General features: G+C 31.2%; 1 protein-coding gene across 1 annotated transcript in view; it reads right to left on the bottom strand.

Annotated features, from left to right (window-relative positions):
- The window catches only part of LOC142319231 (mitotic checkpoint serine/threonine-protein kinase BUB1-like), a 115428-nt gene that overhangs the window by 26258 nt on the left and 68827 nt on the right, over positions 1-20343 (bottom strand). The window contains exons 14-15 of the mRNA XM_075356269.1: positions 17796-17983; positions 3994-4185 (exon numbers count right to left, since the gene is read on the bottom strand). Of these exons, the coding sequence (XP_075212384.1) occupies positions 3994-4185; positions 17796-17983 (380 nt within the window). The remainder of the gene's footprint in view (positions 1-3993; positions 4186-17795; positions 17984-20343) is intronic.

Raw genomic sequence — 20343 nt, 5'->3', positions numbered from 1 at the left:
TAATTTTTATGCCAACACACACAAAAATTACAATGTCTATTACTATCTATACTAGCAGTGGTTTGTGCAAGTGATGAACCTGCACAGTTTGATTTTTTTAATTATTTTTATTTACTAAGTTTTTTATATAATTTAAATGTATAACATTTATCAAATTTACCAATGAAATTATCAGAGTATATAGAAGTATTAAACCAGACAATAAAACAAAGAAATTGATTTTCTGTGAGCAGTAACACAAAGAGGTATGCTAAGTGATTACTGAAATAAAATCATAAACAGAAATTGTTTGAAAACCCTCTACAAAAAATAATCTATCCACTTTACACATAAATATAAAAAGAAAAATTTTTGTGTGTCATTTTGTCTTTTATACAAATCTACTTCTATTCTGATCGTGATGAAATTTTGTGCAATAATTGTATTTATGACAGAATAAAATGTTATGTGCAATGTACACAGTATTAATCTATATAAATAAATACACACAAATTTATAAATAATAGCTCCAGTAAAGGACTAGGCATATCTTATCTAAAGGTAGAATCTGAAGTCCCTGCACAAACTGATAAGTATATTCAACACTATTCCAAGCTCCAATACTATCTCCTCTGCTTTGCAGAATAGAAGCTGACAGATTTTGGATGATAATGTTCTAGAGAATAAAAGAGAGAACATAGAGAAGAAGCCTGTCATAATGACACCGTCCTGTTCAATTTATGTAATCAATTATGAAGAACATGTGTTTTATTGTGTAAAAGTGACACAAAAGTTTTCTGGAATCTGATAGTGACATTGATAACAGTGGTAGTAGTTCTAACTTTGTCATGAAGTAGAAATTCTAACTTTGTCACTAAAAGGAAATGGATGTAGGCATCATAAAGAAAACAATATGTCTTAAAATCCTGTTATTGATAATTAGGGTAAAAATCCAATTATTCAACATCGTTTAGGTCAAAATTAAAAAAAAAAACTTTACACATGGTATAAACGTTTCAGTCTATAAAAGATTCATGGCTTTCCATCGAAGGCTGTACATTCAATCCAAAAAGTGTGGTAGATTCAGAATAAAAATTTACAAATCAAATGATGCCAAAACTGCATACTATCACACCTTTAAAATGTATGTGGAACAGAAGATCAAGTAAATCTAATTCAGTCAGTGAACAAGTGGTTTTTTATGTAATTAGAAAGACCTCTTACATGAGATTGGAATGTTCCACTTGAATAATTGGTAATCTTCCCCAAAATTAATTTTACGACTATTGAACTGGGACATTTGTACATTGGGTACAGTTAAAACAAATCAAGTAAAATTATATAAAGAAGAGATAAAAACAGATTTGAAAAAAAGAGAACTGACATTTTCTACTTCTCACAATCTGTTATGCCTAAAAGTCATAAATGACTGCAAACATTTTGTGATGTCATCTCCTTTACATAAAAAATTCTACTATGATTCAGTTATTCCTCAGAGAGAAAATAGGAAAAAATCCACACCGTTTTGAAACTTTTTAAACTATACAGTTATAACAAATCTATATGTGAAATGGAGAAACGGGATCAAAGAATATGTATTTTCCTGTCATAAACCATTACAGGAAAGCATGTTTTTACATGCTTTCAGTAAACACTACCTTTTAGTTGTGTTTTTACTTATTTGATTAGACACTTTAAGATATCAGTGTGATTCATGGATTACTTCGTAAAAAAAAACACCCACATGTTCACTGATTTGCAGTTAAATGTAGCTGAACAATTATTGAAAAGAGTAACTTATCTTGCCCCAAAAATAATCTGGGGCATCTATCTTCATCAGCTGACAGTCTAATATGGCTGCAAGCAAAACAGTGGTTATTTTATAGAAGAAAAAAAAGGCTGAAAACAAAGTTGAAATATTTACCTGGCATTGGAAAAATAATGATACATGGAAAAAAATATGCAACCAAAAAGATTTACCTATGATTTCTTTTTCGGGGTGGGGGTGAACTGCGATAAATTTTATTATGGAAATATTATTATTAAAAGATTTAAATAAACCAAAAAAATTTTTTTAAATGTCAAAAAATGATATTTCTAAACTTTGATCAGCTCCCCCAACCCCAATTCTACCCCCAAAGTATTTTTTTTTGGTCGCAAAAAAATTTTGAGGCAAATTCCTCAACATGATTATTTTTTTTAACTTGTAATATAAGCAAGCATGCTGCATTTGCTGAGCTTAATAGAGTAAGGTAATGTTTGTAAAATTTTGAGAAAATTGACCCCCAAAAAAACTATTTACTTCACCCCCTGAAGATACTGATCCCCAAAATTTTACTAACAAATATTTTATATGCCCCCATATACAAGTCTCTGTACAAAATTTCATTAAAATTGGTTAACCAGTCAAAAATGATTAAACTTCAAACACGCCAACACACATACATATGTATGTGTGTTGGTATATGTTTGTATATGTAGTTAGTGTATACTAACTACTAAAACAAGGCCTTACAAAAATGTAGAGTTTGTAGTACTTATAGAAATAGAATGAATAGAAACTGTGTATCGGTACAGTGTCAATTGCCTTTACGCTTAGAAGCATGTAAAAATATCAGTGTATAATCAATCGGTGTTAATTAAAATTAGGATTTATAAGTTAAAAACAATAATGGCATTGGTGTAAAATAAGGTAAGTAAAACCATGCAATATTATGATAAATTAAGAAATATTGGAAGTAGTCAATAAACAGCATGTGGTGTGTAAAAAAACTCATTGACAGATACATCCAGAAAATACTCAAGCAGGAAAGAATTAGTCTCAAAAAAACTATATTAATTAAAAAATGTTATACGAGCTGTATTTTGGATAAGTAAATTAAGTGATTGTGATCAATTGTGGATTCGTTGTATCTGCTGTGCTTCATGGTTAATGCTGCTGAGTGATGGCTGAATAAATTTATTACCTGCCATCTGCAATTCCAATGTTTTAGAGAACTGAAAGATTACTTCACAGACTGTTGGGATAATAGCTGAGATTATATGTAATGTTAAATATCCCAATATACTCTTTGTTATAAGACTGATGTCATACAATCCAGAGCTTCCAGTTCCATTACAGCCAGATTAAGATGAAGCTGTTAAACCTTATGCCAAGTTTTAAGACGATGAAGATAGAAGAAACTCAGGCTTTCTTGAAAATGCATATGCTAAATACCACTTAATAAATAACATAAGTAAATTACTCTCATTCATGACATAAACTTATCAAAGTCAAACAGAAAAACGAGCTTCAAAATTGAAAGGATGTAATCTCTTACAATAGAACATGAAAATAAGTGTCTTCTGGGCCAGCCTCTATGAACTGAACATTTTTCAAATCTAGTGAACTGCAAGGGCATGGAGAATTTTTTAGAAGTTTTGGGACATATATTACCACCACGTGTTTGTTTTATAGCAACAATTAATATTAATTACTAAAAAAATATACCCAGTAGAAAAAAGTGTTTAATTATTTGAAATTAGCACAAATAATACCATACGTGTGTCTGCAATTTTACAGGCGTCATAAATTTGCACTCAAATAATAAATTTGTAAGAAAATATGTATGACCTTAAAATAACTTAAGACTAATGAAACATATTTTTTTTAATTGACTTTTTGGTGTTTGTTTTTATAAACAAAATTATGATTTCATTATTGAATATTGTACTGCTGATACTGAAATTAAATACAGAAATACATTTAAAGTAATTTTTAAAAATATATATTGTTAACAATGATTATCAACCAAATTTCTTAATACGTCAAGTCATGCTATGGTTGGTAACTATCAACAACTTTAAATTAGTCAGAAGTTCTATTCAGAATATTCATCTACTATTCAGGGATGACTGATGACTTATCAGGCCATAATTCAGTATATACTACTCTCAGAAGAATCAATCCAATGCAATAGTATAATTTTCATTGAATATTTTATGAGTGGCATTATTATTTAAATAGTAACTTACCAAGTGTTAATGAACAATTTTCTCGAAGAACTGGAGCATCATGATTAACTGTTATGTAACCAGCTTTATGGTGTTTCTGAGGAAATTTGACTCGAGCCAAAAGTTTTGATAGAAGTTCAGGACAAAAAGGATCAATATTATTTCCCAGATTTAACTGACTCATACTTTTCTCTAAATCATTTATGCTCTCCTCTAAAATAAGTAAAACATAATATTTAATTTAAAAAAGATTTATTGAAGTGTGTATCATTATTAAATATTACATTAAGATAAATAATATTTATTTAGCATGTTGGTTTGTTAGGTTGATGCAAAGTTAGTGTCTACATTCCCATGTAGTAAATAGTTGACAGATTAAGATCTGGCCTATTAAGTTTTATTTCAATGGTATCAATTCCTTGATATTCTTTTCTAGCTACCATTCTGTAGTTGAGTTCTAATTAGCACCTCCACGTCTAGCATTCTACAGAAACAACAAGTTACAGAAATACTGACTACATGAACAAGGGATGCAGCAGTTGCCAACAGATCCAGGTACAGCTGCAATAGATATCTGGAGAATTCCAGAATATCCAAATAAATCAATCAGTTTTTAAAAATACCACATAATTATTCTAATTGGATATTGACAACATTAAAATCAGTCAATCAACAATGATCTCCTAAACCTTCTTGGGGGTTTAGGGACTTTCTGATGACTGATTGCATACATCATTAAGAAAGGTTTTTTAAATTACCAAATTAGCCCTCAAAGTGAAAGCTCTCCTAATAAGAGTCATTTCATTCTATGGGTGGGAATGATCCTCCACTGTAGCCTACTAAGAGGCTTTAAAATCTTGATATGCTCAATGCTACTGATGTGATAATATGTCACATCAGTAACCAATACAGATGGTATATGAGGCATACTCATAAAGTAAGGGCCATTTGGTCATTAAAAAAAAAATTAACTCTTGAGAAAAGGTTTTTACCTACAGTTTTAATTTACTACAGATCTACTTCACTTTTTCCCATAATTGCTGTTCAGTACGAAGCATTTTTCGTAACACACACCAGTTTCTTTAACCCCTCTGCATAGAAATTCATCAGCTGGGAATTGAATCGTTTGACAATGGGAGTTTTGAGTTCCCTGTCGTTTTCAAACCATTGTCCATCAAGCCACTCTTCAAATGTAAGAAGAGAGGGTTAGTCGCTAGCTGCAAGGTCAGGATTATATACAGGGTGGTCAAAAATGTTACCAATGAAATCTTAAATCTTCTACTTGGTTAAGGCAGCGGTGTGAGAACACACATTGATGTGAAAGAGGATTATGCAGTTTCCCACATCATCGATTTTGGATTGCATATCTCAGTTTGGTGAGCGTTTCGCAGTACACATCAGCTGTAATTGTTTATCCACATTCCATGAAATCAACCAAAATGATGGCCTTTTCGTCCCAAAAAAAGATAGCCAACATTTTTTTTTTTTAGTATGAAGATTGCTTAAACTTTTTCAGTTTTGGGAAACTTAAATGGCACCACTGCATTGACTGTTGTTTCGATTCTGCATTGGTGTAGGATACCCACGTCTCATCGCCCATAACAATATAGGAAAACAAATCATCTCATCTTGTTGATAGCAGTCAAAAAACACTCATGCACTGCACATTCTTCGCTCTTTGTGTTGGTTAGTGAGCATTTTCAGTACCTACCTTGCACACAATTTGTGATATCTGAGCTTTTCTGTGACAATCGTGCAAATAGAGGTGCATCCAACATGCGCAAATTCATCAGCTAGAGCAATAATTGTCAATCGCCAATCACATTGCAGTTTTCAGTTCACTTATTCAACGATTTCATTGGTCTGAATAGTGAGCCTGCCACTTTGTTCTTTGACATGCACATTTGTGAGGCCATTTTTAAAGTCTTGACACCATTGTCTAACCTTTCCTTTACTCATTTTGTAGGTCCATATACTAGGCACAACACCCAATGAATTTCAGCAGCTGAAGATCCTTTTGCACATAAAAATCGAATCAGAGCGCACACTTCACAACTGGCAGGAGAAATTGACTGTCGCAGACATTGCAATCTGCATTCACCAACAGGCAAACAACTGAATCAAAAGAACTGCAGAGGCTTCATAAGTAGCTGATTGGTGGCCCTGCATGCGTGAAACTGTGTTCACACTTGCTAATATTTAAATACAGGCTGTCAGCCCTTACTTTATGAATACGCCCTATACAATACTGGTAATATCATATATTATATGGTATCATTCTGACATATGGACTATGGTGATATAAATGTATTGGTATGAGTATAATATGTTCTATTAAAGAGCTTATACAGCATCCTACAGCTCCTTTAAATTAAGTTTATAAATAAATGAATATATGTTCATCTTTATGTTATCTTGTAATTGGTGTTTATTGTTAAAACTTGTTAATTTAATATTTTTAAAGGATACCCTTCATCATCAGAAGCCGTAAAATTAAAATCATATACGTCAAGATTAAAATGACTTATCTTATTGCAATTCAGTTTAATAAGATAAAATACTAAATTTATTATTAATGTTTATTATCAGAGTGCAACAGTTGCTTGAATTAAAGTATTTATGAAATCCAATGTTTTAACAATGATGTCTCTTTTAAATTAAAACTTGTAAACAAATTATTTTTTCATTTTTTTTAAGTTTTATTTTCTTTACTGACACTATTTATCAAGTTCTCTTGAAAATTTCCAAATACAGAATTCTCTTGTTGAAGTAGGATTTAGACAATTTAAAGTTTTTATACTCATATATTTTAAAGATGTTCTTCAGTACTTTTCTTACAATTCACAGTAATCACATCAATATAAAATTATATTTTTATGAATCACAGATGGTTTTATTAAGACCTTTTGATTTTCCTTTATTTGGAATAATATTATCATATACTATATTGCATGACCATTGTTTGAATAGGTAATTATTTGCATAATATACAGTTACAAAATATTGTTTGAGAAGTTTCTCTAATTGATATATATGAATGTAATTTATAATTAACAACAATCAGATTATAAGATTTAAAATATAATCAACTAATTCAAACCAAAACATTCTAAGTTCTAATAATTCTACATTCTAAGTTTTTATAATTAATATAATATCTAACAATAGTCAATTGAACTACAATAAAAAACATGTTTTAATCTTGTTAATTGATGATAAGGCTTTTTTTTGTCAAAAAATAAGATAATAGACAAAGCTATTTACCTTATTTTGAAAATTAGCAATGGCAAAAGAAACCTCGAGTAAGAGAATAAATTACTATCTGGTAAAAGTCTGGCTTAGAGTTAATAAAGGGATTAAACAAATGCTGCATATGACGTCTCTAGTTGTATGAAAGTGAAGCTCAGACAATGAGGAAGAGGGAGGAAAATGGATTAAGGCTTTTGAGATGTGAATATGGAAAAGGATGGAGAAAATATGATGAAAGGAAAAAGTGGGAAATGAGGAAGTAATGAATGGGATTAAAGAAAAGAGCACTTATGCGGGAAGTACAAAAAATAAAAGGAACTAGTTAGGACATATAGTTAATGGGAATGGAATCTTGATAATAGCATTGTGTCAGTAAAAGGAGAAAAAAGTAAGGAAAAAAAAAGGAAGAATGAAGTTATCATAAGTGAAGATTGAAGATTAAAAGGGGTCACTCTATGATAATGGTTTGGTATGACTGGCATGTACGTAGGATTCATCCTTGTAAATTATGAATCTGTTTTGTTTATGGAACTCTTTAATAGCTCTTAAATTCTGTAGTATTAGTTCCTAATTTTGTAATTTTTCTATTACCTATAACTATCTCTATCTGAACCCCTATCTTTGATAATGCATCATAAAGACCAAATGCACCTTTAAAATTGATTTTCTTTTTTGTGATTGAAGAGTAATGAATTACCTTTACAAATGTGAAAATTATAAATCGCTTCACATTAACACTTTTATCAAAGTTATCCATGGATGTTTTGGTTTTTTGTTATGATTTTTTTTAGGAGTGCTTAAATTTTTATCGAGATAAGTTTTTGCTTCATTTAAATTTTTTTGAACACTATTAAGTAAAACTCTGATATACATATTTCTGAACTTGTTTAAGAAGGATCTGTCCACCTTGTGCCTCCTTTGTCATTAAGTCAAAAAAATAAAATAAACATGGCTTCTCTTGTCTGGCTATGGATAAGTTTGCGCCCCCAAATGTTTTTCTTGTATATCCCTACTACTTTTACCTTCCGTGATAATAAAGTGGGATTATAATACTATCCTATGTTAAATTTACTGTAAAGAAACAGAATCTGTTAATAACAGAAAATGTAAAAATTAAAAAATTGTAATGACACTGATACACTACGCAACATGATTTTCTATGTTTCTGTAATTTTACATGTTCGTAAAGTATTTTTTTGTGCTGATTTCAGATCTGTAATTGGTTTTTTCTATCACATATAGTTTTTTTTTGCAAATCAAGTGAACTCAATTTTTATTTAAATGTAAATTCCACAAAGGGAACTTTTATAGGGAGAGAAGGAAATTTTATTTTGGTAAGGATTACACTTGTTACAGCCAATGTTAATTGTTCACTGTTGACTGTTGTTCGCTGTTCATTGTTGACATGCTATAGTTCTGTGAGGTTATACTTGTGATGACATATGTAGTTTCTTTAGAAAAGAGTTCCTGCAAGTGGTTTGAATAACCCAAACATGTTCTGTTATATTTGTGGTAGCTACATAATTGCTAAGCCAAGACAGGGCATTAATAGTTTTGTGAGAAATGTCTATTACATGTACTTCAGCATAAAGCTTGATGATGAAGACATAAGCTGGGCACTGCACAAGGTATGCTGTACATGTGTTGAGGGACTGAGATTGTGGAAAAATGGTACAAAAAAATCAATGCCTTTTGCAATTCCAATGGTCTGGAGGGAACCACAAAATCATGTTAATGATTGTTATTTTAACGTTCAAGGTCATAACACAAAAAGTAAAAAGGATACAATATCCAAACATCCCTTCGGCCTTACGACCAGTTATGTATAGTGAATCTCTCACTATCATAGTTCCACCTCCCATTGTTGATGATGTGCCACAGGAGAGCAACTCAGAAAATGGTTGCGATAATGCTGATGATTACTTGCTGGAAGAAGATTCTGCACCAAAATTATTCAGTCAAAATGAACTTAATGATTTAACTTGTGACTAGAATCTGACAAAAGATGTTACTTACTCAATTGCTTGAGTTAAGAATGAAAGCAAAAAATCTCCTATTACCCGGAGTTTCGTTCTCTTGGCATACGACCACAGAGAAGGAATTAATAAAATTCTTTAAAGAAGAAAACTCTCTGGTTTTTTGTTGTGATATTGAGGGTTTATTGAATTTCTTTAACATCTCTTATAATCCAGGTCAATGGAGGTTATACACGTCAAAACGTAGCCTCAAAGGTGTACTTTTACATAATGGAAATTTGTTTGGCTCAATACCCATTGAACATTCAGTACATCTCAAGAAGATATATGAAAATCTCAAAGCTCTGCTGAAATATGTGACCTATGAAAAACATTCTTGGACAATTTGTAGGGCTTTAAAAGTAGTTGGTATGTTACTTGGTCAACAATCCAGCTACACAAAAATGCCGTGTTTCATTTGTGAATGGGACAACCAAGCCAAAGACAAGCATTGGAAGGTAACAGACTAGTCCAAAAGAAAAACCCTCCAACCCGGTTCACAGAACATAACAAATGTACCACTTGTTCAACCAAACAAGACACTATTATCTCCTCTGCACATCAGGCTCGGATTAATGAAACATTTCACTAAAGCTTCCAGTACTTGGCAACAAAATTTCCAAAAGCATCTTATGAGAAATTTAAAGAAGGGGTCTTTGTGGGGCTACAGATTAGACATTTAATGAAAGACAATTTGTTTGAAAGTACAATGAATCCAGTGGAAAAAAGGGCTTGGGTTTTGTTTAAAGAAGTTGGGGCCAACCTTTTGGGCAACAACAAACATCCCAAGTGTAAAACCATAGTTAAAACACTGTTGTAGAGTTTCGTGAAATTAGGATGTAGCATGAATATGAAGCTTCATTTCCTGCATTCACATATTGTTTTTTTTCCTGCGAACCTTGGCGATGTCAGTGAAGAACAAGAAGAATGTTTCCACCAGAACATCAAGGATATGGCAAAGAGATACCAGGGAAAGTGGAATGCAAACATGATGGCTGACTTACTGTTTTATTCTAAAAAGAGACAGCACTGGTGAAGGGAGACAATAGAGGAATAGAAGTTTCAACAGATGTCAGAAAGAACTTGAAGCGGTGAAATCAGTGAAGCGGAATTAAATTGTCATAATAGCATTTTTTAAGTGAGTATATACCATTCTCTACTCTAATGAAGTGTATTGTAATTTTATACAAGGTTACAAAACATACAATCTTTAAATTGAACAAAAATATAATAATTTCCCTGTTTAAAAAATGCGATTTCTGCTAAAAACTTCAAAAGTGATTTGGATAAAAACCTTACATGATACAGAAAGAGTAAAATCAGATTTGAAATCAGCATGAATAATACTTTTAAGACCACTTACAGTCGTAAAACATCGTTCCAAAAGTTTTCAAATGTTGCATTGAGTAATTTTTTTAAATAAAAAACAATGTTTTTCACAAAATTAATATAATACACTCACACAAACAAACACTTGTACAGACAGAGTATCAAACAAACTACAATAGCGAAGAAGCAACTGAACAAATGCATACTGTTTCAATAACAGTAATTTTTTACTGGCCCCAAAAAAACGTGACACTGAAAAAGGAAGGACTGAATAGCACAAGCTTCAGTTTCAAAAGTAAAGGGAGCAGGAGGCCCTAGGAGGGCAAGGAAAATCTCTCTGGCAACATAGTTTTTTTTTATTTTTCAAAAGGTAACACAATTTTAAAAGCAATGGTTCCAATGCTACATTAATAAAATTTTGTTAAATTAGGGGTCTAGATGGTATGATCTCTTTGGAAAATAAGAACACACAAATCACTTCTGCTATGATTTTATTTTTTTTAATGTAGAACACATTTTGAAAAAATTGTTTGAATGTCCCAATATTTAAATTTTTGTTAATTTAGTGGGCTTGGGGGCAAAATCGAGCATGACTGGAACATGGGAACTTGGAACTCTGACATCATTTTATATTTTAATTTTTTCCTAAGGTTAGAATTTCTTTTTTACAAGCTAACATTTTTTTACTGAGCTGGTCTATTGGTTAACTCCTCATTGCAAATTAGCCGATTTCAAAGTCAAGAGTTTGAAGGTTCAAATCCTAGTAAAGTTAGGCACTTTAATATGGATTTGAATACTAAAATCTTGGGTACCGGTGTTCTTTGGTAGTTGGGTTTCAATGGTAAATGTGAGACTACAAGATTACACTTCATTTACATTCATACATATCATCCTTATTCATCCTCTGAAGTAAAATACCTTACGGTGGTTCTGGAGGTTAAACAGAAGGGGCTAACATTTTGAAATAAAGATTTCTTGAATAAAATATTATATTTTAGGTTATGATAGTTAAGAGACATAGATGATCTCTACTTCTAAATTGTTTTTAATTTCTTTGAAGGTAGAAAAGACTATGAAAAACAAAAGTTCAAACACAACCATACTTTAATTTTTTCAGTTTAGGAACTGGGGTGTAGAGACCTGTTCTTCCCCTCTCCTATGTGGCATTTTTTCTGGAGAAAGAATACATTTTGAAAAAAAAATTGAGTATTAGAATATTCCAATGTTATGAGAACAAATCAGAGACTCAGTGCCAGAGAAGTTATTTGTTAAGATCTTTTCAACCCTAGTAACAGTACACCTATGATCCTGCAGATCTAATTTCAATCAATAGTCAGGTGTTAGCAACAAAATTTTAGCTATTTTGTTGTTAGTTGTTTATAATAATCCATTTATGAATGCTACAATGTGTGACACCATCAAGTATGAAGTACAAGGAGTAATCCAATTCTTGATGGCAAAAAACAATTCTGTGGCTAAAATTCACAAGAAAATTTGTGGCTTTTAACTGAACATTATGTTACAGTAAAGTAATATATTTTGAGAAGAGCGAACAAATGTTCATGATGAAGAACGTTTATGGTCATCATTAGTAATAATGGATAATTTGATTGAAAAAATTCAAGAAAACCGGTAGCTTTACTGCATCACAATTGTCTGATGTTTGCTGATCTTTGATTTATGAAGTTTTGACTGAAAAATTGGACTATAAAAAACCACATCACATAGTTGTGGAAGATGTTAACTGACACATACAAACATAAGGGAAAGAATTTTTTGCTACAGCGCATGAATTTTTGCAGCTTTATGAAAATGAAGGTGATGAATTGTTTGATCATATTGTTACTGTAGATGAAACCTGGTTTCTTACTTGTACATTGAGACAAAGCAGCAGTCAATGTAATGGCAGTATTCATCATTTGCCAGACCGAACAAGTTCACACAAGATCATTCAGTAAAGACGCTTATAGCTACTGTTTATGGGGCAAAAAGGGTGTTTTGCTTTTGAATTTAGTCATCAAGGAACTTCTGTGAACGCCAACACATAAACGTTTTAAAATCTTAGAAGAGCTATAAAAAACAAACACACAGTATTTTGTTTTTGTATGATAATGCCCAGCTACACATGGCAAATCAGACTGAGACAATTGGAAAAATTTCAGCAAATGTCCCAGCAGCAAATGAATTTATTCAACTATTTGATGATTTACTTGAAAGATTATGATGTACATTTTGTTTATAATGTAAATGAAACAGGCCTTGAATTAGCTTCAGGCTGCAAAATGTCTACAAAACACTTAATGTTGTTGGTTGGTGGTAACACATAAGGAGATCACTGATTAAATCTTAAGCTGATTGGGAAATCAAAATGACCACACCCTTTTAAGTGTCCAGTTATTTAGAAAAACCAAAAGAAAGCATGACTGACATGTGACATTTTTTCTGATTGGTACGATAATTATTTTATTCGGGATGTTAAAAAATACCACTAGATTACTGGTAAAAATAGAAGCTTTCTTTTGATATTAGATAATGTAGCTACGCAGCCTTCACCTGGCTACTGACAAAGAGGGGACAGAAAATTCAGAATTTTGTTTCTAAATCCAAATTTTACTACCAATGGATCAAGGAGTTATCATTTTCCTGAAAAGTCTTTATCGCAAAAACTTAATGAAAAAACATTTTTTGGCTTATAATGATGATATAAGTGGAACGATTAAGACCATCAGATTGCTTCCAAATGGTGGCTGATGCATGGTCAAAAGGGTCACATTAGCAAGAACATGGAATAAAATTTTAAAATAAAGCAATGCCTACCAAGACTGATGAAACACAGTCATGAAGATATCAAAAGTTTAAAAACGTTTACAGAAGAGATATATACTAAGCAATTTAGACTGCAACTTCAAGAGTGTCAATGAATGGATCATACACAATTAAAAAACAATCCAGGATAGCAAATTTTTTATGATGATGCTAGAAGGCATATGAGAAGGTGATTATCTAATGGCTGAAAAAGAAAACAACTTGCATACAGGGCTGAAATATGAAAAAATTCACAAATGTTTGTCTATCACTATAGACTAGTTGGAACAACAAAACAAATGCAATTCTAATAATTTTTTATTTAAAATGATTACGTGATCTCGCAGCTTACAAACAAAGTTCAACATTAAAGCAAATGCAGATTAGTTTTTTTTTTTTTTAAAAAAAGAAGAAATAGTGTTTTAAAGGTATGACTTGATTAATTTTATTTTAATTAATTATGATTAATGTACTGTAATTATTTCAGTTTTTGTAATTTTTAAGAAACGGTATTTCTTTATAACATACAGTAACTTTGCTCAATTGCTCTTCTATATCTCTTTATCATTTTTTTCGTGTTTTTTATATGAAATCTTTTATAAAATAATATCATAGTCAATTTTAATTTCTTTCAGATAATTCTTTGTAACTTACTACTGTGTCTGTATTTATTACATCAAACATATGTTCTTATATCTTTTTAATTTTACTGAAATATATTTATTTTTTTAATATTTTTGTCTATTTGTTAAGTGTGATACACATAAACATTTAAATGATATGTCCAGTTCATATAATAAACCTTGTTTTAATTTTCCAATTATCCAGATCTGGCCTTGCAAAGGTCAATCCAAGTAACTGGCACTCAACTGTATAAAGAAAAAAATAAACAGTAAGGGATTGTAAAGGAATCCCCTCACAAACAAAAAAAAACATATTAAGAATGGGCGTAAAATAATCCATCACTCAAACCAAACCAGTTTTGTAACTCAATCACAACACAAGAGTAGAATTAATGAAAGAACATAGTTTAAATTAATAAAAAATACTATTATATCTATCAAATGTAACTAATCAAAAATAGAAAAAGGAAAGGAATCTCCTTTATTTAAGGAAAAGACAATATGCAACGTAGGTTACATTGATGAAAGAACCATGAAATTAGCTCTGAAAAGTTATGTAGATACAAATTTCACATAATCTGAAAGAGCAAAGATACTTTAAATTATTTTACAGGACTAGCAATATGGTCATGTATATGCTATCTCCATGTCATGTGAAATAAGATTGAAGATATAACAGTCAGTCCTTTTCTGGGTACTATGATACACTAAGCTTAAATAATTAACATTATTTTAGATAATAACAATCAAGTGTTACAGTTTTGAGACATTCCATGAGCTCAAAGATGAAATTTAAGCATTTTCTCTATCAAAAATAATAAAGAATTAATGTACCAATAAACTAAATTCATTACACTTTGTCCCGTAGCAAACATAATGGCATATCAACATTGAGTCCTCTCTTTTTTTCTGTTTAGCCTACAAAACCACTGTACATTGAATCCTGGTTGGTTGTAACAAACTTAAGATAAGTAGTTTAAGAAAGTATGCATAATTCTCCCAAAACAGTGTTGTCACTCTCATAAATCTGTTCTTGAGAAATATAAGTAGCAATATACAATGAAACTAATTACAGTAAAATAAAATAGTTGCAGATTAACAATATTATCAAACTCTGATGTTTTTCACTCATAAGATTTATTGTTTTATAATGTATTTTCATATTTTACAAACTATCATAACTTCTTGAATGATCTGCATGATGAATTAATTATTCAGGTTCTACTATAAACATCATCAATACAATTCTAATGAGAAAGTCTAAAGTTATTTATTCACATCAAGAAATCAATAAAATTAGAACTGACTAAGACATGCATTTCATAGAACATGCTTTAAGGTAACATTAAAATAACCATGCCAAATGTAAATGATTATTTAAAAGCTAAGAAAATCATGATCTAACATTCATAAGTTTTCAGTTAATACCCTTAATGCTTATTAGTTTCTGATTATGAAAACAATATTTTAATAGTTAATAATACATCCTTTAATAGGTTATTGTACTTTAGGCAGAAATTTACAGAATATGAAACAGTCAAATTTCTCTCTTTCACATCAACCTCTTTCAAATTTCTCAGTGCATGAAAAAAGTTTCTATATACCTTTTTATTTTTTACTTTATAATTAACCACAAACTTATATCACAGACATCTAATCTATTTTCATCATGATCAGTAAAAGCAAAATACATAGTAACAGATCCTCTTTATTTGTACAAAAATTATGTGAAATAAAAATAAAACAAACAGATATACGCCTCCATGTTATGACAACAAGAACAGCGAATTAATTTATCTGTTCAAAAGCACTGGCAATTTTTCTTTAGAAATAAGGGAAAGTAAAGACAGAATATTAAAAATAACATATCAGTATCAGGTCTCTGTTCTAAGTTCAGCTACGGTAGCAGTTTTATATGAATGACACTATATCAATAGATGTGCATCAACACTTGATTATAAAATCCCACCCATAAAAATTTTTCTTTGATATGATTTTGCAGCAGAACCAAATGTTGAAGGCTGTTTTAACAAAGTCAATTATTTTTAACAAATTAAAATCCTGGGGCATTTACTCAAGATAAAATGTTGCTGATACTTCAGAAACTGAAAAACTTATAATATCAATAACTGAGAATTTTCTCTAGGCTTATTTTGAACATTTTTTAACTTATACACACTATGTTTGAAAAGTTACTGAACTAAATTTCTGTAGTTGATACAAGTAGCGCCATCCCTTTGATAACCAAGGAACCAAGGAACTATGCAGTACAATGTCTGATGAGTTTGTGTTCAAAATTTCATCACGTTTCATCACTCCAGTCTTGAGTTATATTTGGCTGCACATGGATATTCATGTGACCTTGTGTGAGCTCGCAACATGGAACATCCCAACCCCGTAGGGGGAAGACCTTGTGACATTACCGGTCACCACACCACCCCCTCTGTTCTGAGCCCTGAGGGGCTTTACTGGAGGTCGTCTTTAGACCCTCTAACTGATTACATCTCACAGTCATCAGCCAGGCCTCGGTTGAGATGCCACCAATGAAAATGCTTCAGCAGATATTTGCATCAGTAAAATATATATCAAATTTTGCCTTCAAATAGGCCTCAAATGGACATCTTCACATCCAACCTAACATGATTCCCTCAAACTAACTAACTAAAAACACAGAAGCGTGAACCCTGCGCCTAGTCCAGATTTGACAGCACCATTCATCGTTGTGAATGCCTCAGAAAACAAATGAGTTTAAAGTTAAATCAGTGCTACACTCATACCAATTAAAATTATGCCGTGACATGGAACAGAGAAGTGCAATAAAATTTTGTGTTCAACTTCAAAAATATTTCGTTGAAATTTATTCTATGAGACAGCAAGCATTTGGTAATGAAGCCACATCTCGTGCTACAACATACTTGGTGGTGGGAATGGTTTAAAGACGGTAGAGAGTGATTGGATTATGACAAACAAAGTGGGAGGCCGCTTTGAGGTGAACAGCTGTTCACAATGAAAACGTTAAAAAAGTGTGCGCACAACTGGTCAAACTGTGAACTCTAAATTCTATTTGGAAAAAATAAAACGCCTAATCGCATTTGCCAAATCTGGCGTGAGTACCAGGATCTGAGCGTTGGACTCTCTTGCACATTAATGCCTCGGAACACATGACAACAGTTTTAACTTATTAAATCACTGTCTTATCCTACCCACCCTATTCACCCAAATTGACTGCAAAAGACTATTTTTTGTTCCTGAAACTGAAGTTGAAGATGAAAGGCTCCTTTTACGATGACATTCCAGCCGTCTTAAGGGCTTGCACCAAGCAGCTGAAGGCAATCTCACAAAGTGATTTCTCCAGAGTATTTGACAGAATCTACCGGCGCTGCAATGAGTATATAACTAGAGAAGGGTTCTACGTAGAGGGCTGATGTGAGTAAATTTGTTTATCTTTAAATCTGTATTTTTATTTAATTTAGTTTGGGAACTTTTCAGACGTACTGTGTAATTCATTAATAATTAGTTGATTCAACGAAATTTTTCAGATTTTTTATTGGAAAACCTACCATCATATACACATGACAATCACAGCAAGCTTAATTACTTTGTTATATTCACATACTAATTTGTTTTACAACCACAGTCAGGAGGCTATCACTTAATTAATAAGAAATATAAGATGTCAATAATTAATTAAAATAAAAGCAGAAAACAACACAGGTATGAAGATCAGCTTTGGCTCTCAAAGCTGATCTTCAAAAAGAATCATTTCTTTTCATGCAGAGTAAATTTTTTTAATTTAGTCTACCTGTAATATTATGTAATTCTGAACCTTTTATCTCACTATATGTATTAAGAGGTTTATAATGGCTAGGGCCATATGGTGTCTGTCCACTTGAGCTACTTCCAGATGAACTGCTGTATCTTTCTTTTGATGCTTCTAAGATTACACTAAGCTCAGTAGTTGCTTTTGGCATATCTTCACCAAGATATGAGCTACAATAAAAAAAGAACTAATTTAACAAAAAAAGCTGAAAAAATAAAAATAAGATCGGTAAATTTATACACATGAAATAAAAATCATTTGTAGGAAATAATCTACATCTGATTTTAGCTTTAGTATATTCTATCATATGTACTGTAAATTAAGCTTATTCAGTACATAAACCTTTCACAAATCAACAAAATGTTTTACTTAAAATTGCACACGTTGTATTAGTATTTTTATGAATACCATATACTCTTATGTACACATATTGCTATGTATGTATTCTTGTTCTTATAAGAGCACATTACATAAGATATTAAAACTTACAAGTAAGCAGCTAACAATGTTGTTACGTAAACAACATTCCTTATTGCTATAAGTTGTGAAGCCTTCTTTTATCTTAAGTGCAAAATCAACACTATTCACCATTTCATCACATAGTATGAATGTCTACCTTAAACAAGTGTGTGAGTATACACATTTTAAGATTAAAATTTAGTTTTGCAAAATTATCACTATCTTTTTTTTTCATATATCTGTATGGAATGTAATACTTACACAGTAGTAAAACATCAAAAACCAAACAATAAAACCATTTGAAACAAGGCAAAATAGCAAAATGTTGAAAATTAGGATTAACAGAATACAAAAATGAAGAGGGTTTTTAAAATAAATTGGAAATGAGAGGTAAGTGGATGAATCTAAAAAAATACATCATTGATAGCACTTAAATTACACCATTCAGGATTAATGAATTTGAATTAAAAGAAGTTTAGAGAACAATAAATGAAGTTAAAGTATAGACCACATGAAACAGATAACTAAAAATGTGGAATGAAAGTAGAAACAAAAGGTTTCGTACAGGCAGAACGCAACAGATACACAACCGATCAAATGACTGATGACAAAAAATTGCATCATTATTTTTACTGCTGTTCCATAAATAATTTTAAAATATTAATGATAAAATTATAAATAATTTTATTAATATTTTTTATTTATTTATTTTTTTTAAAAATATTATAAGTAATTTTAGAATATTAATTGACTGAAATGTTTAAAAGGACAAAGACTGTCCTTTTAATGTGACTTAAATGCATAAAGCTCAAAAAATTGTTATGCATCAAAATATCACACACATTTGTAACAATCTCTTTTTTGTGGCTTTTATCATTCTATTAGCTCCCCATTAAAGGAGTTTGTCTTACATTTTTAAATTTCTGAATTCAAATCCAATAAGACTAGGTATTTTTCACATGGAAAAACATTTATTTCATTTTCATTATAAAACACACACACACACACACAAACATATATATACTGGGTGTAAAGAAGAATGTCAGGGTTTTAATTTGTTATATTCCTTGGATGAGGTATGGATTGTTGATTTAAGACCAGAATCAAAGAGTAAAAAGGGCAGTTTTAGTTGCGCACATGGCAATAGGGTGATTGCCTATCTCTCCACTTGACAGCACTAGTAGCAACAATGGTGACTCCTGAACAGAAAACTTTCTGTTTAGTGCTTTGCTAAATGAGAATGTAATTACAATCCAATATGTAGTCTGTAGAAAGTTTAATTTTGATCCTCCAAGTGAAAATAACATTTGTTGATGCAGTTTGAAATAACCAGATTTGTATGTAAAGGGAAGAGTAACGGACGACCAAGTGTCTGAAGAAAATATTGAATGTGTCAGGGGGCCTTTCCTTCATATTCCTAAAAAATCTTTTAAGACCAGCTGCAAAATAACAATGCCAATGACAATGTGAAATGTTTTAAGAAAATGCTTATATATGCTTCCATACAGTTTTTATAGCTGTTTGTAGGCTTTGAAGCCTACTGAATATGTAGGCTGTATGTGCTGATTTCACAATCAAAATATTACAGGATGAAGATGACTTTCTTGATTGTATTGTGTTTAGAGAGGAGTCAACAATTTATTTTAGTATTAAAGATAATACACATAATGTCTATATCTAGGGAACAGAAATCCTCATAAATTCTTACAATGCGAAAGGGACTCACCAAAATTAAACATTTTCTGAGCAATATCTCGACAGAAGTTTAGGTGTCATTCTTTTTTGCTGAAATAAACATAATAGGAGTTGTTTATTTGGTATGCTGCTCTTTCCTCAACTGCAAGATGAACCAGAGAATTTTATTCTGCAATAAGATAATGTGGGATTGATTGAATGAAGTTTTCCCCAACCTTTGGATTGGTCGGCACAGACCCAATGATAGAGCTTGTGGTCTGCAAGGACATCTGATCTGACCCCATGAGATATTTTCTTTGGGGTTTTATAAAGGATTTTGTGTACATGTCTCTGTTATTTCTTAAATCTACCTGTTTGAGGCACAGGATTGCAGCAG

The sequence above is a fragment of the Lycorma delicatula genome, chromosome 2, assembly GCF_047948215.1.
Source record: "Lycorma delicatula isolate Av1 chromosome 2, ASM4794821v1, whole genome shotgun sequence".
In the NCBI taxonomy this organism is placed as follows: Eukaryota; Metazoa; Arthropoda; class Insecta; order Hemiptera; family Fulgoridae; genus Lycorma; species Lycorma delicatula.
Note: the sequence above shows the minus strand (reverse complement) of the source record. Positions and strands in the feature narration are given on the sequence as shown.